General features: G+C 45.5%; 1 protein-coding gene across 3 annotated transcripts in view; it reads right to left on the bottom strand.

The window, feature by feature from the left end:
• The window catches only part of LOC127382445 (uncharacterized), a 59400-nt gene that overhangs the window by 10924 nt on the left and 22487 nt on the right, over positions 1-25989 (bottom strand). The window contains exon 4 of one of the 3 annotated variants that reach the window (XM_051614084.1): positions 4276-4326. The exons of 1 other annotated variant lie outside the window; for it this stretch is intronic. In XM_051614084.1, the coding sequence (XP_051470044.1) occupies positions 4276-4326 (51 nt within the window). Of the gene's footprint in view, positions 1-4275; positions 4330-25989 lie in introns of all 3 variants that reach the window. One more of the 3 variants, XM_051614083.1, reaches the window with a different exon arrangement.

The raw sequence follows: 25989 nt of genomic DNA, 5'->3' as shown, positions 1-25989 counted from the left end.
ACCTCTTGTGCTCTTGCCTTGATCTTATCAATGTTGAGAACACCCTCTGCTTGGACAGGGGCCAGATCCCTGGAATTACTTCCCTGTCTCTTATCTCTTGTGTCTGCATCCTAAAAGGCCACTGCAGAAACATGCTGGTTTTATGTTTCAATTTAAAACTCTTATTTTATTTTTACATAGCAGAAAACATCTATCTGATCAGCAAGGTTATCAGGTTGGCCTTGAAATCCTTAGTGCCTCTTTGCCTGCCCCAACAAGAGCTGTCAAGATACCCAGGGGCTTGCCAGTTCTGTCTTCTACCCACCTACTGCTTCTGAGATAAGCCCAGCTCCACCAATCCCATTCAGAAACTGCATGTAGGAGTTTATGAAGGCAGAACAAGAACAGGACTAGATGAAAGACTTGTAACCCTTATCCCAAGAGGGTCTGGAGAACTGAAGTCTTGTGGTATAATAGAAAGACTCTGGAAGATAGGTCTTTGCATTCAGAGCTGGCTGCCCCTGCTGACCAAGCCTGGTCCAGGGCAGATGTAGTTATACCCTGCAAGCATGTGCTTGTACAGTCATCCTCCTTCCAGTGCTAAGGAAGTGTTGTTCCATGCAACATCCAACTGCCCCATGCAAACATGCTCTGGATGCTAAAATACACATGCACGTAACCCCTCTCCCTCACACCTAGCACCTTGCTTCCAGATCTAGACTTTACACTGACTGGCAGTTTGAGGCACCAGTGATCAGGTCTGCACCCACAGGCATTGCTCACCTTACTGTGCAACACCCATGTAGGCCCACATCTACCCCTCACCTTGCACCAACATGTGCTATGCTACATGTAACTCTTACACACAAATCCATACCTCATACACACACTGTCTCCTCCAATTTATCTCTGCTTGCCTGCCCACAGGGGATGATTCTCATGTTCCATTATCCTTTACTGGGAGAGGGGGAAGGGGCAACACAGGGAGATTTATTTTTTTTTTAATATATATACATTATTTTCTCTTTACTGTCAGGCCCTGACCTCTCACAGCTGAAAACACTTCAAAAACAACTGAGCTGCTGCATATTTGAGAAGCTTATTAATCTTCCTGTCTTAATCTGTCTAGGTTCTTAGACTTGTCACATCACTGTCCGATCATCCTGCTTAAGAAGAACTGCTGAGTGAGTGGAAAGGCTGGAGCCTAACACCTCCTGAGTTGACCCATGGCAAGCTGAAGTACAGGGAACAGTAACAAGGGGGCACCTTAGTGTTAAAACTAACACATGGAGAAGCAAAACCCAGCTAGATCACCTGCTATGAGAAAGACTCCTAAGGACCATGAACATTTCTGAGGGCTAAAACTGTTTCAGTGCCACAGGGCAAAGAGACTGCCCCTCCATCTCACCTTTACATGGGAGACTCTTCCAGCAGAATAGGGAGGAAAAGTATAGCTGGGATTATGCATGAGAGCATTATCTTGTGTCCTGACATGCCAGCAAAGCTCTGAGATGTCAAAGCAACCAAAATATCAGTCAGGAGGAGGGTATTTTTAAAATCATGCATTACCTCATAATCACATGAGACACTGTCCTCAGCAAGAACAGTATAAAAATGCTTCATTGATGTTATTAGCAGGTCACTGTCATCATCTGCCTCGCACAGGAGGGAATAAGCTAATCCTTTGTCCTTCAAGCTATTCAGCAGGAGGAGAAATGAGGGGAGAAAGCAGACCTTCTTGCTTAAAACCCCTGGCATACACCATCAGGTAGCCTACCTGCTCCTCAGATCAGTCCCCTCACTGCATCTCCATCCAGTTGTACACTGGAAGTTGATGCCCACCTCAGTTCAGAAAGTGACTGCACATTCTTTACCTATGCTGAAACAGGAGCACTTGTGCACCAGGGCTTCTCAGGGTTGCAGTGGCACAAGCCTTGGCTCACATGGTGATGCTTCCTGTTCAGACATGCAGACAGTTGCTGGGTTCCTGCTGTAGCAGCAAATGAGTTGATGAGCTGTTGTGAGAGCTCTGTCTTCATTTCTTCCACCCTCACCACAACGGCAAAGTACCAACACTGAACCTGTGTCACCAGACACTCAGCAAGAGAAAACCAAGCCTCTCACCTTGCCTCCTGCTATCACGCCTTGCAAAAGGTCACATTCAGTAGGGCCTCAGGATAGCCTTCCCAAGTGAGTTAAGATCCCTGGTGTGCTCTGACTCCATTACTGAGTGCTGGGCAAAATCCAGAAATCACAGAACCGTTGAGGTTGGCAGGCATCTCTGGAGATGGTCTAGTTTAACTTCCCGCCTCAGAGCAGGGTCAACAAGAGCACATCACCCAAGAACATGCCCTGGCATGTTTTTAATATCTCCATGGAAAGAAACGCCACAATTTCTCTGGGCAACCTCAGTATCATTTTGTTTCAACTTGTGCCCATCACGTCTTGTCCTGCTGCTGAGCAACACCAAGAAGGAACCCTGTGCCAAGCATGTCTTACTGGCTGGACTGAGGTTTCCCTTTGTATGATGGGAACACAGGATCACCCTTCAGAGGTACTGACGTTTCTCAGCTGCTTCAAGAGTTGAGACCCCTCAGCAAGGTATTCTGCCAGGGACCAGCTGCCTCCTTTCTAAGCTAGGTACACAAAAGTGGGTAGTTGCTATGATTTGAAAAATGGAAACAAAAACCATCCATTACCTAACAGCTCTGCCACCATGACAGATCAACAAGAGACTGTGAAGTATCATTTGCTATTGTCATGGAAACCACAGGAGCACCTCAGGTAGAGATGCACTGTCCCAGCTTAGCAAGGTTGACCAGAGAAGCATGGATTCTGTGCCATCTGTCAGAAATGTATGCTCTCAGTTTGTGCTATTTATTTTAGTGTGAGCTGACACGGGCCCAGTAGGGAGCAAAGGGATAATTCTGCCTCTCAGGTTCTCCAGGGGCACACGAGTAAGCCGCAATAATGAGCTCAAGATGTCAGGAGAAACCACCCCACTGAGGTATTGCTGAAACACTAGGGACAGGGGGACTGCCACCAAGCAACACTGGAAGTAGCTGCAGTCCAGGGACACCCAGGAAAAACAGGACAATCACGTGGGGCAGGCATAAAGGAAAGTGATAAACAAGTTGCGCCAAAACTGCAGTAGGATTAGACTGTCGGTAGGTCTGAAGGATGAGCAGAGCTTGGGGAGAGCTCACAGGGCACAAGAGGAGACAGCTCTACTGAAAATAATCCAGGCAAGAGCACAAGAAAATATGTAACAGATCAGGATTAATTGTACAATCAGAACTATCAGGTCATTGCGGTCAAAGACAGGACTGAAGTGCCCTGGCAGAAGGCATATAAAGAGACTGAGAAATACTGTTCAACTCTGCACAAGGCTCTAGCAAGCTCTACCTGGTCCTCCTCTCAAATACAAAATTCACCCACAAAGCAGTGATAGGCAGAGGGACCCAACAGCATGGCCAGAAACAGTAGCACTTCCGGGTTCACAAAGGCATTGGCCCCACTTCCTGCTAGGCAAGGTGTAGACTCTGAAGGATCTTGGTCTGCCATTCATCCCTCTTGCAAGGCTGTAATTACTGCAGAGAAAGTAGCAGTTTCATCACAGAGGATCTAAATTTTCTTCACCCGTGTATCACAAACATGTGGGGGATCCTATGGCTCAACGGACTGAAGAACTTGCTTTGGCTGCAGCGTGCAAGGTCATCCACACATCTCCCACAGCACCATATGGCACTTACTGAAGGAAAGCCAGGGTAGCCACAAAGGAGATGGGTTGGCTGAAGAATCAGAGGATGGGAAACCAGAGACAAAGACTGAGAGGTGCAGGCCACACAAAATACAAGCAGGAGAGTTGAGCAAACCTAGCCCTGCTAGGCACTTGTGAGCTCAAGAATGGGAGATACTCAGACAGTGAAGTGTCATCCCAGCAACAAAGCCATCTTGCATCTGCCATCATCCAGCCCCTCATCCCATACAGTTCTGCAGATGCCAGTGCATCATGCAGGTATGGTCCCTCTTCCACAGCTATGTACCAGTATTTCTCACACATACCAAACACTACATGTTACCTCAGATCAGCATTTCCCTTGGTCAGGAAGGATCCAAATAACACCTAACCTAAATTCCAACTACAGTCTATACTACAGACTAGCAACTTTTGATATGCAGCTGATAAAGCCAGAGGAAGCCTCCAGAAATAATTTTCTGGGCATAGATGTTCAAAGAGAATCACCACAGATGTGTGGAAAGATGAAGGAAAAGCACCAGAAAAGGGCAACTTACACGAATTTTAATAACTCTAGTCTTCACTCCACAATTCTTCTTGAGCAGCATCTTCTGAAAGAGAAGTAGAATCCAGGGATTAATAGCAGTAGCAGGAAGGAACAGAGAGAGAGGTTGTAGGAAGTCTCTTTTCATCAACATTTACTAGCAAACAAGATGGATGGATGGTTAAGTGAGATATGAAAGACTAAGAACTATCAGATGTGGCCATCAAGTGAGCATCCTAATCTGAGACTATTTCATCCAACCTGCACAGAGTCTTTTGGTAGTGGCTGATAACCCTAGGCTTTGAAAGAACATACAGGAAGTTCCACAGAGAAAGAGATGGAACAACTGCCTAAAAGGAAGTTTCTTCCTAATTTCTGTCAATTAGTGGTTAGACTCTGACCTGAAGCAGGTGAATTTATCCTCCTTTTAGGAAGAAAAAAAAAATAGTCTAATGTAAATGTGGATATTCCCATAAGTTATTTTAATTATGCTTATTTTTTAAAAAATTAAAAACCAAGGTAAAAAGCACCTGCCCCCAGTCCTAAATCCCTCTGCCATATACTGTAAAGAGCCATTAAAGTTGCCATAACATATGAACCACACAACCTAGTGAACAGGTTATACTTAAACAATTACTCTGTGTAACTAGAGAAATAAACAGGTGAGCTTCCCTGTTCTGAGGCAGTACTTTGAAAGTTGGCAAGTGAATAAAACCATTCTTTCCCCTCAAAAAAAATTCAGAAAATGACTCCTAAGTGGAAAAACGGCTTCAAGAGCAAACAGCTTTTCCATAAAAAATACTTCAATACATTTTTCAGTGAAAAACTTGGTGGTGGAGGCATGTCAGGAAGAAACTTCTCCATCATGTTTCGAAAGCAAAAATAGATTTTCCAACCTCCTGACTGTCTTCTATCCTTTTCCAGTTGGAAACCTGTGTGAAGTGTGGGAAAACACACACACACACGCATTTTAACAAAACAACTGGATGTTTTTCAGATTAAATTCTTAACACAGCCCACCTGTGGAAAGACATGCCACCATCTTACCAATATGGACAGTAAATAGTGAGACCTTTCTACTTCCTCTCTCCTTTTGTTTGTTGTCTTCCTGCATTTTCCAGTAGAAGATAAAAGTAATACAGTAAAGAGAGCAGTGGAAACTCAAAAAGATTAAAAATCCCCCAAAATAGACAAACAACCCTCAAAAAACTCAGAAGAAATAAAACAAAACCACAGATGGTGCTCAGGTGAAAATATTTATAATTATACACCCAGTAGAAAGTACTGCCAGGGGATAGAGGAAGAAGTCCCACTCCTCTACCACCTTCTGTCATTCTACACCCCATGAACAAGACTTGGCAATGCCAATCCACACAGCTGGAAAAAACTTGGAGAGGGGGTTGGAGACCCACTCACCATTACTACACACACCAGCCTCTTGGATCTAAAATCCAGCCCTCAGCACACTCACAGCCCACTTACATGCCTGGAAAAGAGAGAGGCTCTGCACCAAGTGTACATGGGCAGTTTGGGGCCTGAGTGAAGTGTATTTCACTGTCCAAGCATGCATGGGGGAGAAGGGAGGTGCTGCAAGGATTTTGAGCATTTTTTCTTAATCCTTTACCAGGTGAATCATAGAATCATTAAGGTTGGAAGGGACCTTAAAGATCATCGAGTTCCAACCCCCCTGCCATGACCACTAGACCAGGTTGCACAAAACCTCATCCAACCTGGCCTTAAAAACCTCCAGGAACGGGGCATCAACAACCTCCCTGGGCAACCCATTCCAGTTCCTCGCCACCCTTATAGTGAAGAATTTCTTTCTAATATCTAATCTCAATTTCCTCTCTCTCAGTTTAAAACCATTACCCCTTGTCCTATCACTGTATTCTCTGATGAAAAGCCCCTCCCCAGCTTTCCTGTAGGCCCCCTTCAAGTACTGGAAGGCTGCTATAAGGTGCTTATGCTGTCTTTGTTATTAAGCAAAAGGCTCAACAGTAGCCTGATTCCTCAGCCCCAGGTCTGACCTGGCAGCACAGGCTGCCTTGTCAGTGCAGCAGCAAGGTTTCTAACCTAAAGACCCAACAGGTCTTTGCAGAAAACATGTAGAAGGAGACAAAGAGAATTGCTGAACTCAACTAACCCAAGCCTGTGCTGTCCAACTAAACAAGTAATTCTCCAGGAATTCCTATAAAACAATGCAGGGCTCCATTCCCAGCCAGGCTGCAAGGCAGTTATTGTAAGGCTGGTATTTACTGTGAGGTTATTGCCTTTCTTAACACCCCCTACAACCAGACAGTGAAAAAGACAGAGGGAAGAGAGAGACCTTGGTGGGGCTGACAAACCCCAGGGGTGCAGGAAAGGGCAAAGTGAGGACTTGTGAGGTCATGCAGAGTTTTGATCTCTCTATAAGCTTTTCTTCAAGACTGGTGCGAAATGCTGGCTGGTGGGGATGAGGAAAGGTAAGCTACATAGCGCAAGCCACAAGCCTGCTGCTGGGATAAAATGTGCAAGACAAAGTAGGGTCAAGCAATGAAAATGAGAATCAGAACTGATTTCAAGCCCCATTCTTCAAGCGAAGAGTGCTGTGGAACATACCCCACTGCATCCCACTTGACTGCAAGCTGTGTGACTTTGGGTGAGACTCAGCTTCTCTATGCTGTGTAAAGCTGAGCTTTACAGTGGTACTTGAATGAACTCCCAAGGACATTGCAATGCTGTGACACTAAATTCCACAGTGCCTCAGTAGCACTATGGAATCCTCTGGTGAAAGGGCAATACTATCTTTAAATACAACTCTGTTAGCCAGGGAGAAAGTATGACACCTTCCAGTGCAGTCCAGCATCCAGCAGGGTCCAGTGCAAAACAAGGTCGCATCCATAGATCCCCCAATAACTCCATTAGGGTGCAACAAAATACATTCTTTCCCAACTACAAGTTAGCAGAGGCAGCAAGACTTTAAATTTACTAATCCTGGCCTTCTCTTAAAACACATAGGGAAGAACAAGAGACAGTAATTACAAGATGATGACAAAGACTGACTGAAAAGTTAAAACTAGTCTGTGGGTGGATGGACAACCAGCCAGATTCTGCCAATAGGAATTCAAGTGCTCAGCTGTATCCCAAGTCTGACGCTTCCAGCAGAAAACAGAGGTGCTCTTCTAGTGATGCTGTTGTGATGAGTTTTAATCATGCAAGTACCTGAAAGGTGCCTACAGGAAAGCTGGGGAGGGACTTTTTACAAGGGCATGTAGTAGTAGGTTAAGAGGGAATGGTTTCAAACTGAAAGAAGGGAGATTTATATTAGATATTAAGAAATTCCTTAGCATGAAGATGGTGAGACACTGGAACAGATTGCCCAATTAGGTTGTGGATGCCCCATCCCTAGAAGTGTTCAAGGCCAGGTTGGATGGAGCTTTGAGCAACCTGGTCTAGTGGGAGGTTTCTATGCCCATAGCAGGGGGGCAATTTGAACTAGATGATCTTTAAAGTCCTTTCCAACCCAAACCATTCTATGATCTTACCATAATCTGCACTACAGTTCAAAAAGGGTGCACTGTCCAGCACAAGCACAATGCCTTAAGTAACAATTTTAGTTAGGGAATAGTGATCTCTGGTGTACCTCTTGATGGACTTAGTAGTAAAATGAAAGCATATCATCCTCTCATTCACAGGCTGTAAAACTGGAGTATAGATATCAGCAGAGGAAGGTCTCTGGAACTGCTGCAGTTCCAGTTAGGATTGAAAGTGGAGCAAGACCACTTGTGCTGCGCTCTTCCAGCTTCACTGCAAGGGTCCAAGATCATTGTAAGAGACAAAAGAGAGGGAGAGACAGAGAGCAAGCCAGACACATGATCTTGCAGCTGAGAATGAATAAATAAAAGGCGAGTTATCAAATATTATTCTATTTAATCAAATTGTTTCCACCTCACTTGCAGCCACATGTTCTCTGTGCAGCACAGTAAAACCATGCTTTACAAGAAGTAAGTCAAACATCTTTGTATGGTTTTCCATCCCTCAGTTTTTCCCTTTCCTTGCCAAACTTGAGTGCAGACTTTCGGATGGGAAAGCTAAAACGCAGTGTTGCCTAGCAACAGCTGGGGACTTTCCACAGCAGCCTCTCCTCATCCTCCCCCTGGAGACCTCCACATCACAAGCTAACCATGAGATGCAGCAACTCATTAACTCCTATTTACATAGATACAAGGCAGAGTTGAAATAACATTTATTTGGCTACATGACTTGCTGTAGCCTAAAGCCAGAGAAATGGCCTATAAGAAAGGTGGTATAGTTCAGTTTAGTAATCCCAGGATTATTCCTAACTGCTAGGCTAATCAGGAAGTGCAGTATGATTTCCTCAAATTATTTTTTGGGAGCTACGTCAAGAAGAGCAGAGATTTGCTGAACGTCATGGGGAATGTTAGCAAAGGAGCTGAGAATAAGCCATAGGGTTTGCTTGCTGAAACTCCTTCCACCTGCAGAAAAGGAAATGGAAGAAAAAGAGACAGCACCCGTGCTCAGCCTCCCTATTTAAATTTAAAAGTTCCTTCCATTGGTCTCCAACAGAACTGCTGGCATCAGAGCCAGACCCTACAGCTTGAGAGTACTATTATTTGCATGAAGGAAAGTTTATTTTATTATCTGCTGTAGCTTCTACTTACAAGGAGGAAATGACATAACTAAGGAAATGTAGAAAGTCTTTTTGAGGGCACAAGTTATGCCTCACTCTAAAGGCTGAATTGGAACATTTTCATGTTAAGCTCGCAGAAAACAGCCTAAGAATCTTCCCACCAATCTTGCCTCCTGTTACACAAATAATCTCTGCTCATAACCCAGTCCTGGATTCGAAAGAAAGTTTCAAGGAGTGGAAATGATCACTTAGTGAGTTACATATTTACTGAATGACATGTGGTAATGAACCCCTGGACTGGCTCACATGACTTTGCTGCACATCACTGCACTGCCCCATCAAAATACCACATTAGCAGCTGAGATGAACCACCACCCCTGCTCCTCAGAGCCCAGCCCTCCAGGGCAGCCTTGCTTCAGGAGACATGTCCAATGAAGCAGTACTGATACAACTCCTCTAACACTGACTTGAGCAGTTCCAAACTAACCCAGACAGAAAGTGACACACACATGCACACAAGCTACTGTATCCAGAACTACTATATGCAAACTACATAATCAAGATGATTCTAATATATATTAACAAAATACAGATATTCTTAATGCAAGGTTATTCTAGGAGTAGTGGAATCCTCAAGAAGGATGAATTTACATCACACTACCACAGTTCAAAAATCAATACTCACAACTCTGGCAGCGAACAGTTTAAAGGCAGGCATCACAGTTCAATCTGCAAATATTTAAGAGTTTGAACTGAGATCAGTCTACAATACAAAGTATCAGCTTGCATATTAACAAACACCTTTCATCTTACATCTGCTTTTTGTATCCACATTTCTATTTTTAGAATGGTTTAATTTTTACTGCCTCCATAGGACAAAGCAGCAGCTCTTTTCTCTGCTGGTGGGTTTTTTTAATTACTGTTATTTATTTTGTTTTATTATCTAGCTGTAGTTTTAAGACTAAGGGCCTGTCTAGAGTTGGATGCAGTTTAGCTACAACCATTTTTTTCAAACCAGTTCAGTCTATTTCATGCAAGAAAGTATAGGAACTCTCAGCTTATCTTAATTGGCTATTTAATTTACATTAAATCAGCACATTCCATCAAATGCTATAATCAGCTTGTTACATCTTACACATTTTTCAGGGATTTTCACTTGTTTAATGAAAAAGATCTCAAAATTTTAATAAAGTCTGTATCGAGTAACTGTGCTATAACTTGACTCACAGACCAGACTTTCAGAAGAACAAGAAGCAGGCCATGAGTCTGCCTTTAGTTTTGCTGAGGACCCTCCACAGAAGAGCTGGTGCGCTTTGACTGAACGTACAAACATGTCTGTCACTTGTTGATATCTTAAAGCTCTTGACAGGATACAAATTTTAAGCAGACAAAATTTTAAGAGAGTTGCCTCAGCACCGTAACTCCTGTTTTATTTCCATGCTGTTATCCCTACCAGGCACTTTACTAGCTGTCCAGATCCTTCCACAAACAACAAGGCAGACCAAGCTTGAATGTGTATCACAGAGAATAAATCTAGAAACAGAGTGATGATGTTGCTTTGCTTGGAAAAAGAACGAAAAGAGGAAACATTACAAGGTGAGTAGAAACTGCACTCTCAGCCATAGCAGAAGGCTGATGTGAAGAGAGAAACTATGCCCAGCAACGCAATGTGCATAAAGACAACAGAACGACAGAAAGGCAGCGAAGCAGTTCCATGGCCCAACAAGCAGAGGACAGACAGGACGCTGCTTGTTACAGGAAGGTGAAGATAATGTTGGTGCAGAAGCAACATCAATGCAGGCACTGTAGCCCAACACCACTTGCAGGGCACAAGCCAAGCTGACAAGGGGGGACCCCACGACTCATCTCTCCCCTGGGAAGGGGTCCAAAAGCAAGCAGTCGGCCCAACCTCTTTCCCTACAAGCTCCCAGAGGCAGGACTGAGCCAGGAGGACTAGCCTTCTCCACCAGCCAGCTGCTGAACAAAGCCTGTCCCCTGCCCCACCACTGCTCAGGCAGGGGGAGCGTGTGGAGGGGTTAAGGCACAGGGCAGGGGCGCAGCTGCAGCGCAGTGGGCAGATGAGGTCAGGCCGCTCCACAAAGTGGCTATTGTGTGGCACACTGCAGCTGCAGGCTTCTGCTTGACCGAGTCCCACCTCTGTCCCACCGTGTGGCAAGGAGTGGATGGCCCGGGGGGCTACAAAGGCCCACAGCTGCTGGCCACCAGGGAGTGGGGAGATGTACATGCAGGTGAAACAGCAGCAGCCTCATGCTGTCAATGAAGCAGGGGATTTCAGCAGGGCCCTTTTTACAGAACAAGCTGAATTCAAGGAAGGGGATCACCTGTTCCCAAAGGCAGCACTCTGACAAGCCAGGCATGCAAAAGCCCACACAGCCCCAGCCAGTGATGCTGAAGATTTGGGTGCCCCCCTGATCCAACAGCTCCAGGCACCTCTGCACTAAAATACTGCAGCCTGCAGTGTTCTCTGCTTTTGCAGACATCTCCCACCCAGGCAAGCAGTGCTCTGTGCCCACATGGCAGGGTGTGAAGGAGCAGAGCTATGGCTCCTGTCCTTTAGCCAACATGGTGATGAGTACTCTCCAGGGGAAAAGCCGGTCTTCCTTTCAGATCCATTTAGGAGGATAACAAGCAAAAAAAAAAACAAAAACAAAAACAAAACCTTTTAAAACTATATTGAAGGCTAACTTTGGACTGGGTTTTGAAATTCCTTGGCACTGAGTGGTGCTGCTAGGGCATGGGCATCACCTCGTAGCTGTGCAATACAAAAACCGTAAGGAAAAAGAGTAGGTCACAGGCTCCTCCGTACTGCTGCAAAGCTGAAGCAGCTCCAGCTGACCTTACCCCCCAGCCAGGCACACATGACTTTAATGAGCAGCGAAACAAGGGGGCCAGGCCTTCCCAGCAATCACCTGAGAGTACTCTGCATTTGCCCCACTCCATGCAGCCCTCAGCCAGAGGAGCACCCACTGTCAGGCCCCAAGGGTGCAAGGCTGCTACCCAGCACACGTATCAGACACGAGCTCCCTGCCCAGCCTGTGCAGCAGCACAGTACCAGGAGGGCTATATTTCAGCCACAGCCTTAAATCACAAGTATCATCTGTCACAGTCAGCAGACAGTTCTACCAGAAGTTAAACAGCCTCAGAGCACTTTAAAATACAGGCTAATTCAAGTGGTTTGGCCAACAGCTCCCTCCTACAAAAACAAACCCCAGGATGTGAAGACTGTAAACTGTAGCAATACTGTGGAGTATCCTGAAAAGCCTCTGAATTCTTCAGAAAGTTGTTTCTATTTCATAGTCATGTGAAGTAGTCATTAACACTTTTTTGGTCACATTTATGCTCAATCTGTGTGAAACCCCTGCAAAACATCAACACAGTTGGTTTCTCGATATTGTCATAAATGGCCCCATGCCACTCAGGCAGGGGAACCCAGTTTTCCAGGCAACACCTCTGCCAGCAAGTGCCACAAATCCACAGCCTCTGTTTAACGCAAATACTGACTGCTTAGAGCCTCTGGGCAGGGCAGCAGAGGAAATGATGATTACTAAGTGATCATCTACAAAACCAGACTAAGCGTTAGACGAAAAAATGTACTGCAGGGACTTGCCCAGGATCACACACTCAGCGAACAGTGGACTGTGAAAAACAGAATACAGTAACTTCTGTGGGCACCAAAACCCCTTCCAATATGCTGTCATCAGTCACCTCGTTTTGTGCACTCCTGGGAGAGGCTCAGCTATTCCTACTGAAAAGAAATGGGTGAGAGCCTTAACCACGGTGAGTCTTAACTGGCAGAACAGCGAGCACAAGCCAGTCACATCTCAATCCAGAAGGATAGACAGGTGATCACTGCAGAATGGCATCAGGTTGCTGGGCCTGGTGGATGCCTGCTACAGAATCACAGAATCATAGAGTGGTTTGGGTTGGAAGGAACCTTAAAGATCATCTAGTTTCTATTCCCCTGCATGGGCAGGGATACCGTCCACTAGATCACGTTGCTCAAAGCCCCATCCAACCTGGCCTTGAACACTTCCAAGGGAGGGGCCATCCACAACCTCCCTAGGCAACCTGTTCCAGTGTCTCACCACCCTCACATTAAGGAATTTCTTCCTAATGTCTAACCCAAACATACCCTCTTCCACCTTAAAACCATGAGCCCTTGTCGTACCACTACAGAAGGTGTGAGCTGAAGCCTGGCCAGCAAGGTCTGCCACCTGTCAGCACATCCAAATTCCCACTGCTCCTAAGGCCCAGAGAGCAGACAAAATTATTCAAAATACAGGCTGCTTTAAGATCTCCCTGAATATCACACTAGAGCCACAACTAATGCAGACACAGATGCCTACTTAGACAGTTATGGTCTAAACAGACAATGCCTGTCTGTAGGTGACTCTGGTTTTCAACTGCTCCTCTGTTACCTTTGTGGCATATGGTCTCCAGATAAAGCTCTGGATCTGTAGAAAAGCCCCATTCCTCTAGGTGCAGATCAAATGGGACAGATTCGCCCTGGCACTTTTACTGCTGGTTTTTATTTGAATTTGGGGATGAAGGAAGTGAACACTCTGTATGGAGCATCTCTGGCTCAGCAGCCACTTCTCCTGCTGTCTGGCACAGTCCAAGTCTGCTGATCTGCAGGGTACATCAGATGGTTCATCTATTCACTCCTTGCCAACCCCAAATCCCTTGCTGAGTTTTCTTTGAGGCCTCAAAAAAAAAATGCAAAGCTCCATTTGTGCAGGAAACAGACCTGACCAAAAGCTCCAGCACCTAAGGACTAACAGAAATACAAAGAAGGGGCAGGATTCATTAATTCCCTATCACTCATCTGCATATGCCAAAGTTACCAAAATTCAAATGCTGGGCTTGCCCCTCCTGCTCACTAGAGCCTGGGAAGGGAGGAGGGGTGTGAAGGGACAGGAGGGCTTAGTTTCACAGCTGGCAGGCACAGTAACTGCTCCTGAGAAAAAGCTAACAAGGCTTTTAATTCAGGGTTGCCAACGTGACTGTTTCCTCCCTTCATTTCTGGCCTTGGCTCCAAAGCTGTCCACAGGGAACATCCAGTCTAGTCTAACATATCATCTGGTGTCTCTATAGTTTGTCTTACTTCTGCAGTCGCAGCCTGCAACTGTTAACTAAACCCTTGGCTTGGCCATGACTCCAAAGCTCTCCCTCCCCATGGACTTTTGCCATAGGCAGAGCTAGGGCAGAAGGCTCACTGTCTCCTGTGGCTTTACACTCTTCCTCTCAGCTCTGCTGCTGCAGCACATGGGAGATGGGCAGTGCTTGGGGCTTGAAACAAGCAGCTCCAGATAATTCTACCATTTGCCATTTAAACACTGTTTCCAAGCACACGAAGAAGGGGTTAAGACACAAGCCAAGCAAGAGAGTAAACCGCTTCCTCTAAGCAGAGAGACACAGAGAGGGCTCTGAAAGTCACACAGCTGTATACACTGGGAAAGAAGAAAAAGAAGAAATCAAATCAGTGAAAGGTACGGACTCTTGTCAGCTGTAATGTTACAGGGACACAAAGAGGAAGAGAATCCACAGATGGCTGCTCCAAACCCAAAGGACGCAGGACACAGAGCGTATGCCAGATTACCCTTACACCAATCTCAGCTAACTGAAAAAATGACAAGCCACTCTGAAGGCTCTGTGCAAGCCACAGGGCCTTTTATGTACCAGCCAGACAATGAACAGCCAGGGCATTCAGATCACCACATTCTCCTCAGACAATGCACACTTGCACAGGTTCACCCCAGCACAGTAAAGGATAGCTGTACACATGGAAGGTAAAAGAAAAATAAAAGCTCAAAATCACCTAGAGTCTTGATTTTTAAGTCAGTATCTTCAAGTTTCTACGGCTAACCTGAATGTTTTAGAGGGTGATATCAAGTGTTTTAAAGATAAAGGCATAAATTCTTGGCCCTGAATGCTGTCAGCCCAAAAACCCACCCTACAGGATATGGTTCATACATGGGACTTTTCATGAGGTATAAAAACCACTGTAATCCCTGATCCACCACAGAAAATGTCCAATGGAGATCAATAGGTTTGTCTGGGGAGTACCTGGAATACGCATCTTTACCCTACATCCTTAGCCAGAGAGTTGGTCCTAAGGGAGGTTCTCAAAAATGGGGCAACATGGAGTATACTCATTGTGCAAAATCAGGAAAGGATTTTTCAGTGGCCAGGAAGGCAGACATGGCCTGTGCTTCACAATGAAAGCCTCAAAAGGCTACTCTGAATTGCCTCCCACCCTCTCTCCAGATGAGTGCAAAGGACATTACCTCATGGAAATCCTTGCCTTGGGTTCAGCCGGTACTACTGGCAGCACTCACAAAAACAACTTTAAGCAGAAGACACATGAGGTTATGTCTTCAGACAAGAACTTGGATTTGTGGACAGTGGAGAAACTTTGAAAAAGCCAAATGCAGACTGACTGCATAAACAGCTCTGGGAAGCAAAAAAAACCAAAAAAAAACAAAACCCAAATCTCTCTCAAACAAACAAGCAAACAAACATCCCAGATGATGGGGCTTTTGCTCGGGCTCCATGGAGTCCAAAAACAGGGCAGAGTCCCTCTCCTCCTCCTCCTGACACACACATATGTGCATGTCATGTCTGCACAGCCCTGCAGAGTATTTCAGCATCTTCTCCTTTCACATGACTATGCCTATTTGTGAGATCCCTTTTCTCTGCATGAGAGATTAACAAAACAGAGAGATTATATTTTCTTTTCAAACAGGTGTCCGTGAAGTGGGAATAGTAGAACATTACTAATCACAGAGACAAACTGATGTTACCCAATGGTTCCCACATTCTGCACCCTACCACCTATTTGTCTCCCTGCTCCCATGCCCCACTGAACCTCACATATACATTAGAGACAAGGGAACGGGCTGAAGAGGCTAGCAACCTAATAGGATAAAGGCTTCTTACTCCAGGGAGCTAATCCATTTACTTAGCACATAACTAACCACTACACTTGGAGACTGTTCTCCCATGCCCGCATGCAGCAGTGCCTGCCCACACCTGCCTCACAGCACAACGCTCCACAGCACACAGGGCCTGGGGTGGTGTTTGCGGGTTGAAGCTCAGAGCTTGTGATGGGGCTTGACCCACCAACTCTGAAAGGCTTGGCCTATGCCTGTACCCATCTGAACAGCTTGAAAGAATTTCACTGGAGTCAGTATCCCCAGCTGGTGCTTTTGTCCTTAGGAGTAAGTAGGTGCATGGTTGCCTACAGTGCTGGTGATCAGCACTGATACCTTGTTGCAGCCCCTTTGTTCACATCCTCATGGCTGCATGTGGCTCAAGACGGCAGAGGGGCTGGTCTAGGGAAGCCTCCTCAGCGCAAGAAGCAATGCAACCAATTCCGCAAACTGTGCTTTTTCTTGCAATGTGCCGAGCTTCAGCATCTCCACTTGTTCATAGGTGCCAGAACAGGATACACATCACTCCTGCCAACTTTTTGACCCTTCTCTACATGAAAGCAGTGATGTGCCAGCCCAGAGACAGAAGGAGGCCACTAGCCTTCTCAACAGGTGTCAGCAGCACATGGCAACCCTTGGAGCTGTGTCTGAAGCTGTGCAGGAAGAACTAGGTGGAGAACTGCTGACCTCATGTATGCCACTCCACAGTCTGCATAAAGAACTACTTCCTAAATAGTTAGAAATAAACCTTCAACTCAATAGCCTGTAAGATCCCTACCAGAGCCTGTATAACACATGACAGTGCTCATAACACACACAACAATTTTAACAAATAATTTTGATGTTTCCTTTTTTCAGTTCAAGATTTTGGCCCACCTAATGCTTATGAAACCCCCATGTCTCAGTATCAAGAGGGCTCATTCGCCCACTGCATTCAAGAAGGGCAAAAAGTTCAGCTCATCTTATTAAAACAAGAGAGAGTACAAAGGCAGACCAAGGCCAAGTTCACCAACATCCTCTGTGCAAAGAAAGGTTGATAATAAAATAAAAAAATTATACCACATTGATATGAAGTTTTGAGTGTGTTTGAGTGATTTGGATGCTTGCATCTGGAAAGCAAATGAACCAGTGTCTCAACTCAGTACAGAGTTTAATGCAGTGAACCAAGCAACACAGGCAAGTCTCACAGTTGCAGCAGTAGTTACTGCTGCTTGCTATTTCTAACCCTACCACCAGCCACATCATGAGATAGCAATCTGGTTTTTTTTCAGATTCTTGTGGTTTACCATTTCACCCATCTCTAGGGTCCTTCCATAGGCTGTTTAGCACAACTGCCCATAGTAAGAGACTGCAAAAAGCAGACAGGAAGGATTAAAAAAGCCTTTCACACTTCTTGTAGGAGTCAGACTTGAAAAGAACAATAGGTATATGGTGAAAAGATACAAGTTTGCTGCAAAGATGTCATAATAGAAGTCTCTCTGCTCAAAAAAACATTTTCCAAGAGCACCACTTCCTCTGCTTATAATTACCTTCATTCCTCTAACAATACTTAGAAACTAACAGAGCTAGCCATGTTATTCAGAGGGTGACAGGAAATTATATTAAGTCAAAAACAAGTTAAGAGCTTGATTTGATAGCACACTAAATTGAGAACTACAATGAAAATACATCATGAACTCACTGTACTAGTAGAATTAGAGCTCTGAACAAAGCACCACAGCTTGTTTCAATACTTACATTAAAGTATGCTCAACATAGAGTCTTATCATCTAGGCAGGTACACCACATTCTTATGTGAGGCTTGCCTGTCTTTCCTGAACATAACAGCAAACCACGGCAGTAACAGACTTTCCTGAACAAACCCAGGGCATTCCCTAACCTATGGCAGTTTCCCCAGCTGCAAACCACATCACCTGTAGTGTAGTCAGTTTACCACAGTAAGAAAACCAGCTGACTGGTTCCATTTTAAGGATATTTCTACCTATACTAGGAACTGCGCAGATCCACCAGTTTTGCAATTTGGAAAATGAATTGTTAAACTGTTCCTTGTTTCTTAATTATATGAAGCCCACGCATCATCAAACCAGAGCCTATAGGAGTGTCTGATGAGCCTCTGAAGCAGTATGCAAGATAGGGAATCTCTGTCTCCACAAGGCAGGCAAACGAGTTACCTACACTGTCAAAAAATGAGCATGCTTACAATAAGATTGCAAAGGAACTTGCAAAGCAATTAAGAGTCTTATTCTTTGTCTAACTGCTCAACCTATTTTTTCCATAATCAAACGCATGAAGGTGAAGCTACAGCTTGCAACGATATGCCAGGATTTTAAAACACAAGCATATTTTTAGAATTTAATATACAGTTTGCACTAGCATAGACATGACTGCAGACTGAATCTACATTAAGTTCCTAACACTCTAGAGGATCTTCAGTTTTGCAAATTAATTCCTATGGAAATTGCTTTGTATGAGCAAGCAAAGTCCAACAGGAGATTGAAAAGAATTTTCAATGAGGAGAACCAGCAAACTCAATAGGGTTTCTCCTGAGTATCTTCATTTCTGCTTTTGTAAGTTTACCTGTGATCGTGAGGACACCTATGCTTTTGAAACCTTGAATTTAGAAAAAAAATGTAATTATATGCTTTTGGCTTGGAGAGGGAGGGTTCGTCTCTTAACTTACCAGTCATCATTTCCTCAAAACCAACTGCAGCTCAATAAGCATTGAGTACCTGTGAACACAGCTCTAGATGAGGACAGGGAGTTTTAGAAGTGAATCTGCTCTGGTTTAACTTAGTCTCCACCTACATGAGAAGTAGATGCCTCTATTAAATGCCTCCTCCTGTGAGATGAGCTGTGGACCAATGCCCAAAACTCTCATCGACATCAACAGGCTGAAAGAAAGCGTGAACAGAGCCCAGCAGTGTGGTTCTCATATGAGCCAACAATGAAGAGACTATTCAGAGCTAAAGCAAAAAAATCAGAACTAAACCCCAGCCCACGCCAGGGCCAGCTGTGTTGTTGACAGCCAGGCCAGCTATTCCACTACACCAAAACTTGTGTAAAAAACAGCATTTCCTAGAGCGTGTACTCTAGTCATGGGCTTGGCCTTAAAAGTTCAGCCAGCTTCTGCCCATGGAACAGTAATGGCTGCTGCGTTTTCAAGTCTCAGCTGTGCTCTGGGACTAGCTGCTTGCTTTCAGTCTGTGGTGGCAAAACTGGAGCACAAACGCCCAGCATTAATAGCTCATCTGCACCATCATATGATTGTGTTGTTTCTTCTGTTTCCAAACCCACACTACCACCTCCCTCCTTCCTTCTGACTCACAGGCTGTGCCCCATGGGGAGACTGCAGGGTGCAAAGCACACCTGGGGCACCTCTCAAACACCAGGGCCAAGCCATGCAGGATGAGATAGGTGTCCTACTTCAGCAATATGGGGCTAAGCAGTGCCAGAAGAAAGCAAAGGTAAAAATAAGCTCTTGCCTTCTGTTCCTTGCTACCATTACTTCTGTGTAGTGTTTCAAGTCTCGTACCATCTGACTTCTAACCAGTAGAAGCCCTGTTATCATGTGGATGCTGACTACTAAGAGAATGGTCACTTGTGTATGTGCTTAAGCTGGAAATTCAACATTTAGTGGTGGCAGTGGTAGGAACAACAAAAAAAAAAGCCTAACCTCTTTTCTGATCATTCCAGTTTCTTAATCTATATAATAAAGTCAGAAAAGCAAGCAAACTGCCACCACCATCAGGCACTCTCTAGACTACATGAGGAATAACCAGCTTGATTCTAACTAGCCATTTACCCTTTCCAGTCTCCTGAAGCTCACCTCACTGATCCTCCAGAGTAGTAACTGTAAGGCTTTCTCCTTTTCAGAGGTTGCTACCATAAGCAAAAGATGTAACTTATCACGCCTGAAGAGAGACCCATTCATCCGCAGACCAAATACAACATGGGCAGTGGCAGCATATGGTGAAGCCACCTGCAAGCTCCTTTTCTCCACAGGCAACGATGAGATATTTGTATCACAATGAGCCACATGCTGAGGGAGGAGTGGGAAGGGAGAGGTATCTGGCCAACTCAACAGCCACATTGGGACCCAACCCAGGCAGCCCTCCTAGTCCAGGCACACCAAGGCTGGGGGACGTAAGGACAATCCAGCCCTATTCCAGAAAGCACTGTAGGGAAGGTCCTGACCTTCACTTCCAAGCAACATCTACTAACTGGTCTTGCTGGAAAATATGGACATGTTGCAGCAAAACTTCTTAATATGCCAGGCCCTCAAGACTACTTGTGCTGAGTTCAGAAAGTGGGAAAGAGAATGTGCCAGCATTATCCTTCTGCACTGTACTGTGTCAAAACAAAAAAACAAAACATCCTTTGGAAAAACCTTCTTCAAAGAGGAACTGCAACAGCCAACACACAAGAGAGAACAAGGGTATGCTGCAGGATAGCCACCCTTGGGACAGCCACTTTTGAGTATCCAACGCAGCACCCACTCTGTGACTGCTATTCATTCCACCTCAAACCCCATTTTGACCAGTTGTGTTGTTGCTACAGTTAGGAACCCTACGTTTTGCTGAGTGATGTTTCTTGTGGCCTGTTGGCAGCCCACCACAAACCACTGCCAGTAGATACGGCAGACTGGGCTTTTCCTTCTACTTGTTCAGCTGGAATTACTCTCTGTGGTGCTTTCAGAGAAAAATGCTAGAGGTCAAGACCCCAACTTTGTCCTTTCATGTTGAGAGATTCTGGCAGCCACTTTCACATGGAAACACCTTTTTTTTTCCTTCCCCAAATTTGCTCCCTCCAGGCCTACCTACAGCATCACCAGTATTACTTAGGACTTCTCCCTAAGTCACATCCCAAGGACACATGCCAGTGGTGCCCATATGCCCATTTGATCTCCTCTCTCTGGTCTGCAGCCAAAGAATCAGCTTTAGTCTAATACCTTCTTATCAGGCTTTAGAGCTTAGAGGAAAAAAGAAAGACAGCAGGGTTGGGAAGGTGGCCAGCAAGCCTGCCAATCTAAATGATAAGCCATTGGCTTTAACCTCAGTCTCACAATTTATTGCCACTGCTGCCAGGTGCTATTACTGTCCCTTTGGGAATCTTAATACAACAAAATTACTCTACCTAGCTCTGTCTCCATCCATTCTTACTCTCCTCTTCCCCATCCTATCCCACAGATCTCTCTTGCCTTCAACACATACTCTCCCAAACTTCAGCCATATTTCTTTTCCTTCCCTTAACTTCCTTTTCCTCAACCAAGCTCTGTGGTGCACTCCAAATCACACTGATCAACCTAATCCTCACTCTCTCATGATTCAAAGCAGCACCTCCAGGAAACAGGTTTCAGATGTTTCAGCAAATGTTCTAGCTACTGGCTGTCACTTGGAGACAGCTTACATGGTACTTTGGTCCCACGGTAGTCCAAATGGCTATATTCTCCAACATGCAAGCTCCCAGGAAAAGAAGGTAAAGTCACATGGGCAGATACCCAGGGGAAAAAGATATAAAGAAGTATTTCCAGGCAGAAACACTCATGTAGTGGCTCACTCATCCATCTCCCCCTTCAACTGTTGCCCCTTTGCATGCATTAAAAAAACAGATCAAAAATGCATTCAGATAAAAAAGGAAAGAAGGTCTTAAGGGAGAAGAGCAGAAGTGTTTGGCCCTAGGAATGGACAAGCCAACACACCCTGTGCCAGGGCTGACACAATGGTGGAAGAGGTCCAAGGAGAAATGTGCGACCAGGATGAAAGTCTGCTAGCAGCACACCTGAAAGGTGAACATAATATAAACATATGTCATGGAGCAGGACAGAATTGGAGCAGACTTGCACAGATATTAATTCTGTATTTCAGCAATGTACACAGAACAGAAATCCTCAAAGAGAAGCTGTTGATGTACAGGCTGGATGAGCAGACAGTGAAGTGAATGGAAAGCTGGGTGAATGACCAAGCTGAGAGGGCTGTGATCAATGGCACGGAGTCTAGCTGGAAGCCAGCAATTAGTGACATACCCCAGGGATCAAGGTTGGGTCCAGTCCTGTTCAACATCTTCATTAACAACCCGGATGATATGGCAGAGTGCGTACCCTCAGCAAGTTTGCTGATGACATGCACAGGAACCTCATGAAGTTCAACAAAGGGAAGTCCAAAGTCCTGCACCTGGGGAAACAATCCCAGGCGCAAGTATATGCTGGCAGCCACCCAGCCGGAAAGCAGCTTTACAGAAAAGGATTTGGGATTGAACATAAGCCAGCAACATGTCCTTGCTGCAAAGAAGGTGAATGGTATCCTTGGATGTATTAGGAGGAATGTTACTAGCTGGCTGAAGGAAGTGATCCTTCTCTACTAGCAAGGCCACACCTGGAGTACTGTGTCCAGTTCTGGGCTTCCCAGTACAAGGGCAACATGGAGGTACTGGAGAGAGTTCATCAAAGGGCCACAAAGATGATTAAAGGACTGGAGCATCTCTGCTAAGAGGAGAGGATAACTGTTCCACCAGGAGAAAAGAAGGCTCAGGGGAGACCTTATAATTGTGTACAAATAACTGAAGGGAGAATGCAGTCTGATGCTTTTTGGTGCTATCCAGTGCCAGGACCACGGGCAATGAGCAGAAACTGAAACACAGGAGGATGTTCCCTTTGAACACTAGGAAACACTTTTACTGTTCAGGTGACTGAGCATTGGCATAAGTTGCCTCTGGACAATGCAGAGTCTCCATCCTTGATGACACTTAAAAGATGCCTGGACATGGCCCTGGGCAAGTAGCTCTGTGTGACCCTGCTTGAGCAGAGAGGTTGGACAAGGTCCCTTCCAACCTCAACCATTTTGTGAGAATGCTATAACCTCTGTCACACTGATTGATGCTGAAATCCTAGGAATAGGACTAGATTATCCTATCCTTGGCATTTGCAAACTAGTACCACAGCAGCAGGTGAACCTTGCCATCAGCGAAGACACAATCAACTCACTTGTCGTCTTGAGGAAAGAGGAAATCATTATGTAACCCTTTCTAGGAAGCAGCCAGGGCAAGTTCTACATGGGTTACTGCTCTCTTATGCTCTGATTCATCCAGTACCAGGAACACAAGAGCACTTCCATTACAGCATGTTTTTCCATGGGTTGGATAACCATTCAGGGAACGCTTAGGGGACACAGAGAAAGAGACAGTTATCTGCTGCCTGGCAGACTCATAATCACCTCCTCAGGGCAGGGTGGGGTTCCTCATGCCTTCCCTCACTATTGTGTCTACCTCCCAGACAGCACCCCTCCTTCCCACCCTCTCTCTTCTCTGTCACTGTCAGACTATAAATGCCTTAATCAGCAAACCAGACATCAACTAGGTGGCACTGAGTCAAAAAGTCTTTATAAGAGACATCAAACCAGGAGAGAACATCTTCTCAGCTCCTCCAAAGGCACAAAGAGTGAGAGGCCTCTACCATGCCCACTCACGTGCTACACGTCTTGAGTCCCAGAGCCTCCTGCCACAGAACTACATCCCAGCAGGCAGGCAGACTGGACAATCTAATCAATCATTTTTCAGCCCCAAAATTTCTCATGCTAGGATTGCCTCACAGCCGCCAGGCATAGCATTTGTTTTGCTGGCTACTTCAGTGCCAAATGCTGGCAGGGGTGAGATAGACAGGGGCTTCTGTGCTGGAGGAACGGCTGCTGTAGATCATTTCTGGGGGTGAAAAATAAAAGCACAATTGCAGGAGGTTACCAGAAGCAGGATTTCTCATTCTGTCATGGCGCAATTGGTTTCTGCAGCAGTTTCCTTACTATATTGCTTCAGCACACACTCTAATGCACCTGGGGACAAAGAACTGCTGCTGTGGCCCAACTCCTCACACCTGGGAGAGACAAGTTCTGGCACTGACCCCCTTAGGAAACAGTGTAAGCCATCATGCTCAGCACAGGGACCTGAACTCCGCTCAGTCAGCCCAGAAGAGCAAGGCTCAGGGCAGAGACTGATGAAACTACCACCAGCATCAGCAGTGGGTTTTCCAGCACCCCCTGAGCACAGAGGCAAGCTCAGACAGGCAGATGATAACAATTTCCAGGAACGGACAAGGTCTGGATTCAAACTGGAGGCTGAGAAGTGAAAGGGATTTGTGAGCTCACACATTCTCTATCTGGAAGCTATTTTTCAAGTCCTGAAAAGACAGGTAAGGGCAAAGCCCAGCTGTGCTGAGGATATGGAAACCTCACCCTGGAGCCATTAGAAGCCCAAAGCCCAGACCTCAGTGTACCAGGGGTCACACACTGGTCCTAGGCCATGCATGGCGAGAGCCATCCTGCCACCGCTGTGCAACCAGTATCAGCCCAAAGAAAGTTCAGTGCTGATCACCCTACCAGGCCCAGTCCAACCAAAATGGCAGTACTCAAGCGTTCAGCAGAAGGACTTGATATTGCACAGCTAAGCCTCACAGGGCTCACACTGTACCTAGGGCACTTTCAGTATCAAGCCAAGACAAAGTTGCACTCACCTGTTATGCACTGAAACTCCTCGCTCACCAAAAGGGCATAGTCACTGCACTGAGAAATCAAAATATTATAACAGGATGTATTTTCTCTCCTGTGCTGGCTCTCTTTTTCACCCTAGCATCTCCAAGCATTTTAAATAATGCATTAAGCCTCCATGAGACAAAGGTATTAATATTATCTGCTTACACATGCAGGCAAAACACAGCAGAAAGATTTCACAACTTGCTCAGAGCTACCCAGTGACTTCATAACATAACTGGAAATATACCCATGTAACCAAACTCTCTGCCTCATACTTTAAAACAACACTCTTCTTACCAACCACCTACTCACACATAAATGAGAAGAATTTGGATTGCTCATCATGCCAACCCAAAGCTCTTCTCCCCCAGGCGAGATGTCTTATGATCTCTCTCCCTGCAAATGCTACGCTCAAGACTTCTCAAGCTGCTGAAGGTAGCTTTCAAAGGACGTCCAGCCTGTCCCACTAAATAGCACAGGAAGGTGGACCCTTTACTTCTTATCTGTTTACAGATATATACATGATATATAAAGACCAATTAGTCTCATCCCCTGGGAACAAGCTCAGCAGCTCCAAGGAGTTTTTGTGACACCCTGGACTTCCTTACACCTCAGCTGACCCTTGTGTCCCTTAGTGCTTTCACCTCAATCTATCAAAGGATGTCCTTGGAATCCTTGATCTCTTGCCCTCAGCACTGCCAAAAAAGCCAGATCTGCTGAGGTCAGCAGGGTGGCAGCAGCCAGTGTCTTTCTAGGACACATACAGCCTTCATTAAATAGCAAGTAGCTTGCAGCAGGGCCTGCATTTAATGACACTGCTGTCCAAGGACCATGATCAAGGGGTGGCTGAGAGGGCATTCACTGCAGCAACATGGATGCACAAGCCAGGGTATTTCTGCCCAATTAGAGGAAAGAAAGGAAGAAATCTTCTGAGCTAATTTTCTAGTCCTTTAGAGGAGTGAAGAAAAGCATTCATTGAATTGCCCTCGCATGGCCTCAATAGCAAAGAGGCTGGGTGGCCAGCTGACCAGCCAGCCAGAGTGGGAAGTACACCCACCAAACTATTCAAACTCATGGCTGGGGCACAGAAAGGCAGAATCACGTTTCCCCATGAAGCTGGAAAGGCATGTCCTGGCACCTAACATGACAGGACTTTTTTAACCTGCTCCTGTGCAGCCTTTCCTGCTGAGGAAGGCTGAGCTGAAAGGCCCAGATGATGGAGATTTCCGTGTATCCACAGATCATGAAGGCTGAAGCACAACAATTCCATAATGCCTAAAAAGCACATAGATTGCCACCAACTCGTCTCTCACAAATTCGATCCCCTTCCTTATCAAAAGGCACCAAGTCACTGGAACACAGGAAGACATTTGTAAACCACCTGCCACAGATCCACAGCATTTCTTCAAAAGCTGCCTTGTCTGTTAAACCCTAAGAATAGCTTAAGCATCCCAACACAGAGCCACTCCACACCACAACTCTCCAGACCAATTTTTCATGGTAAGACTCACAAACCAAGAACAGCTGATGTTCAGAATCCAGATGAAGTCTTAAGAGCAGCCAGTTTAATATTATCATTCCTCACTTGCACTGTTTACCTATCTAAAAAACACATGAAGCCAAGTGCT

Source organism: Apus apus, chromosome 3 (assembly GCF_020740795.1).
Source record: "Apus apus isolate bApuApu2 chromosome 3, bApuApu2.pri.cur, whole genome shotgun sequence".
Lineage (NCBI taxonomy): Eukaryota > Metazoa > Chordata > Aves > Apodiformes > Apodidae > Apus > Apus apus.
Note: the sequence above shows the minus strand (reverse complement) of the source record. Positions and strands in the feature narration are given on the sequence as shown.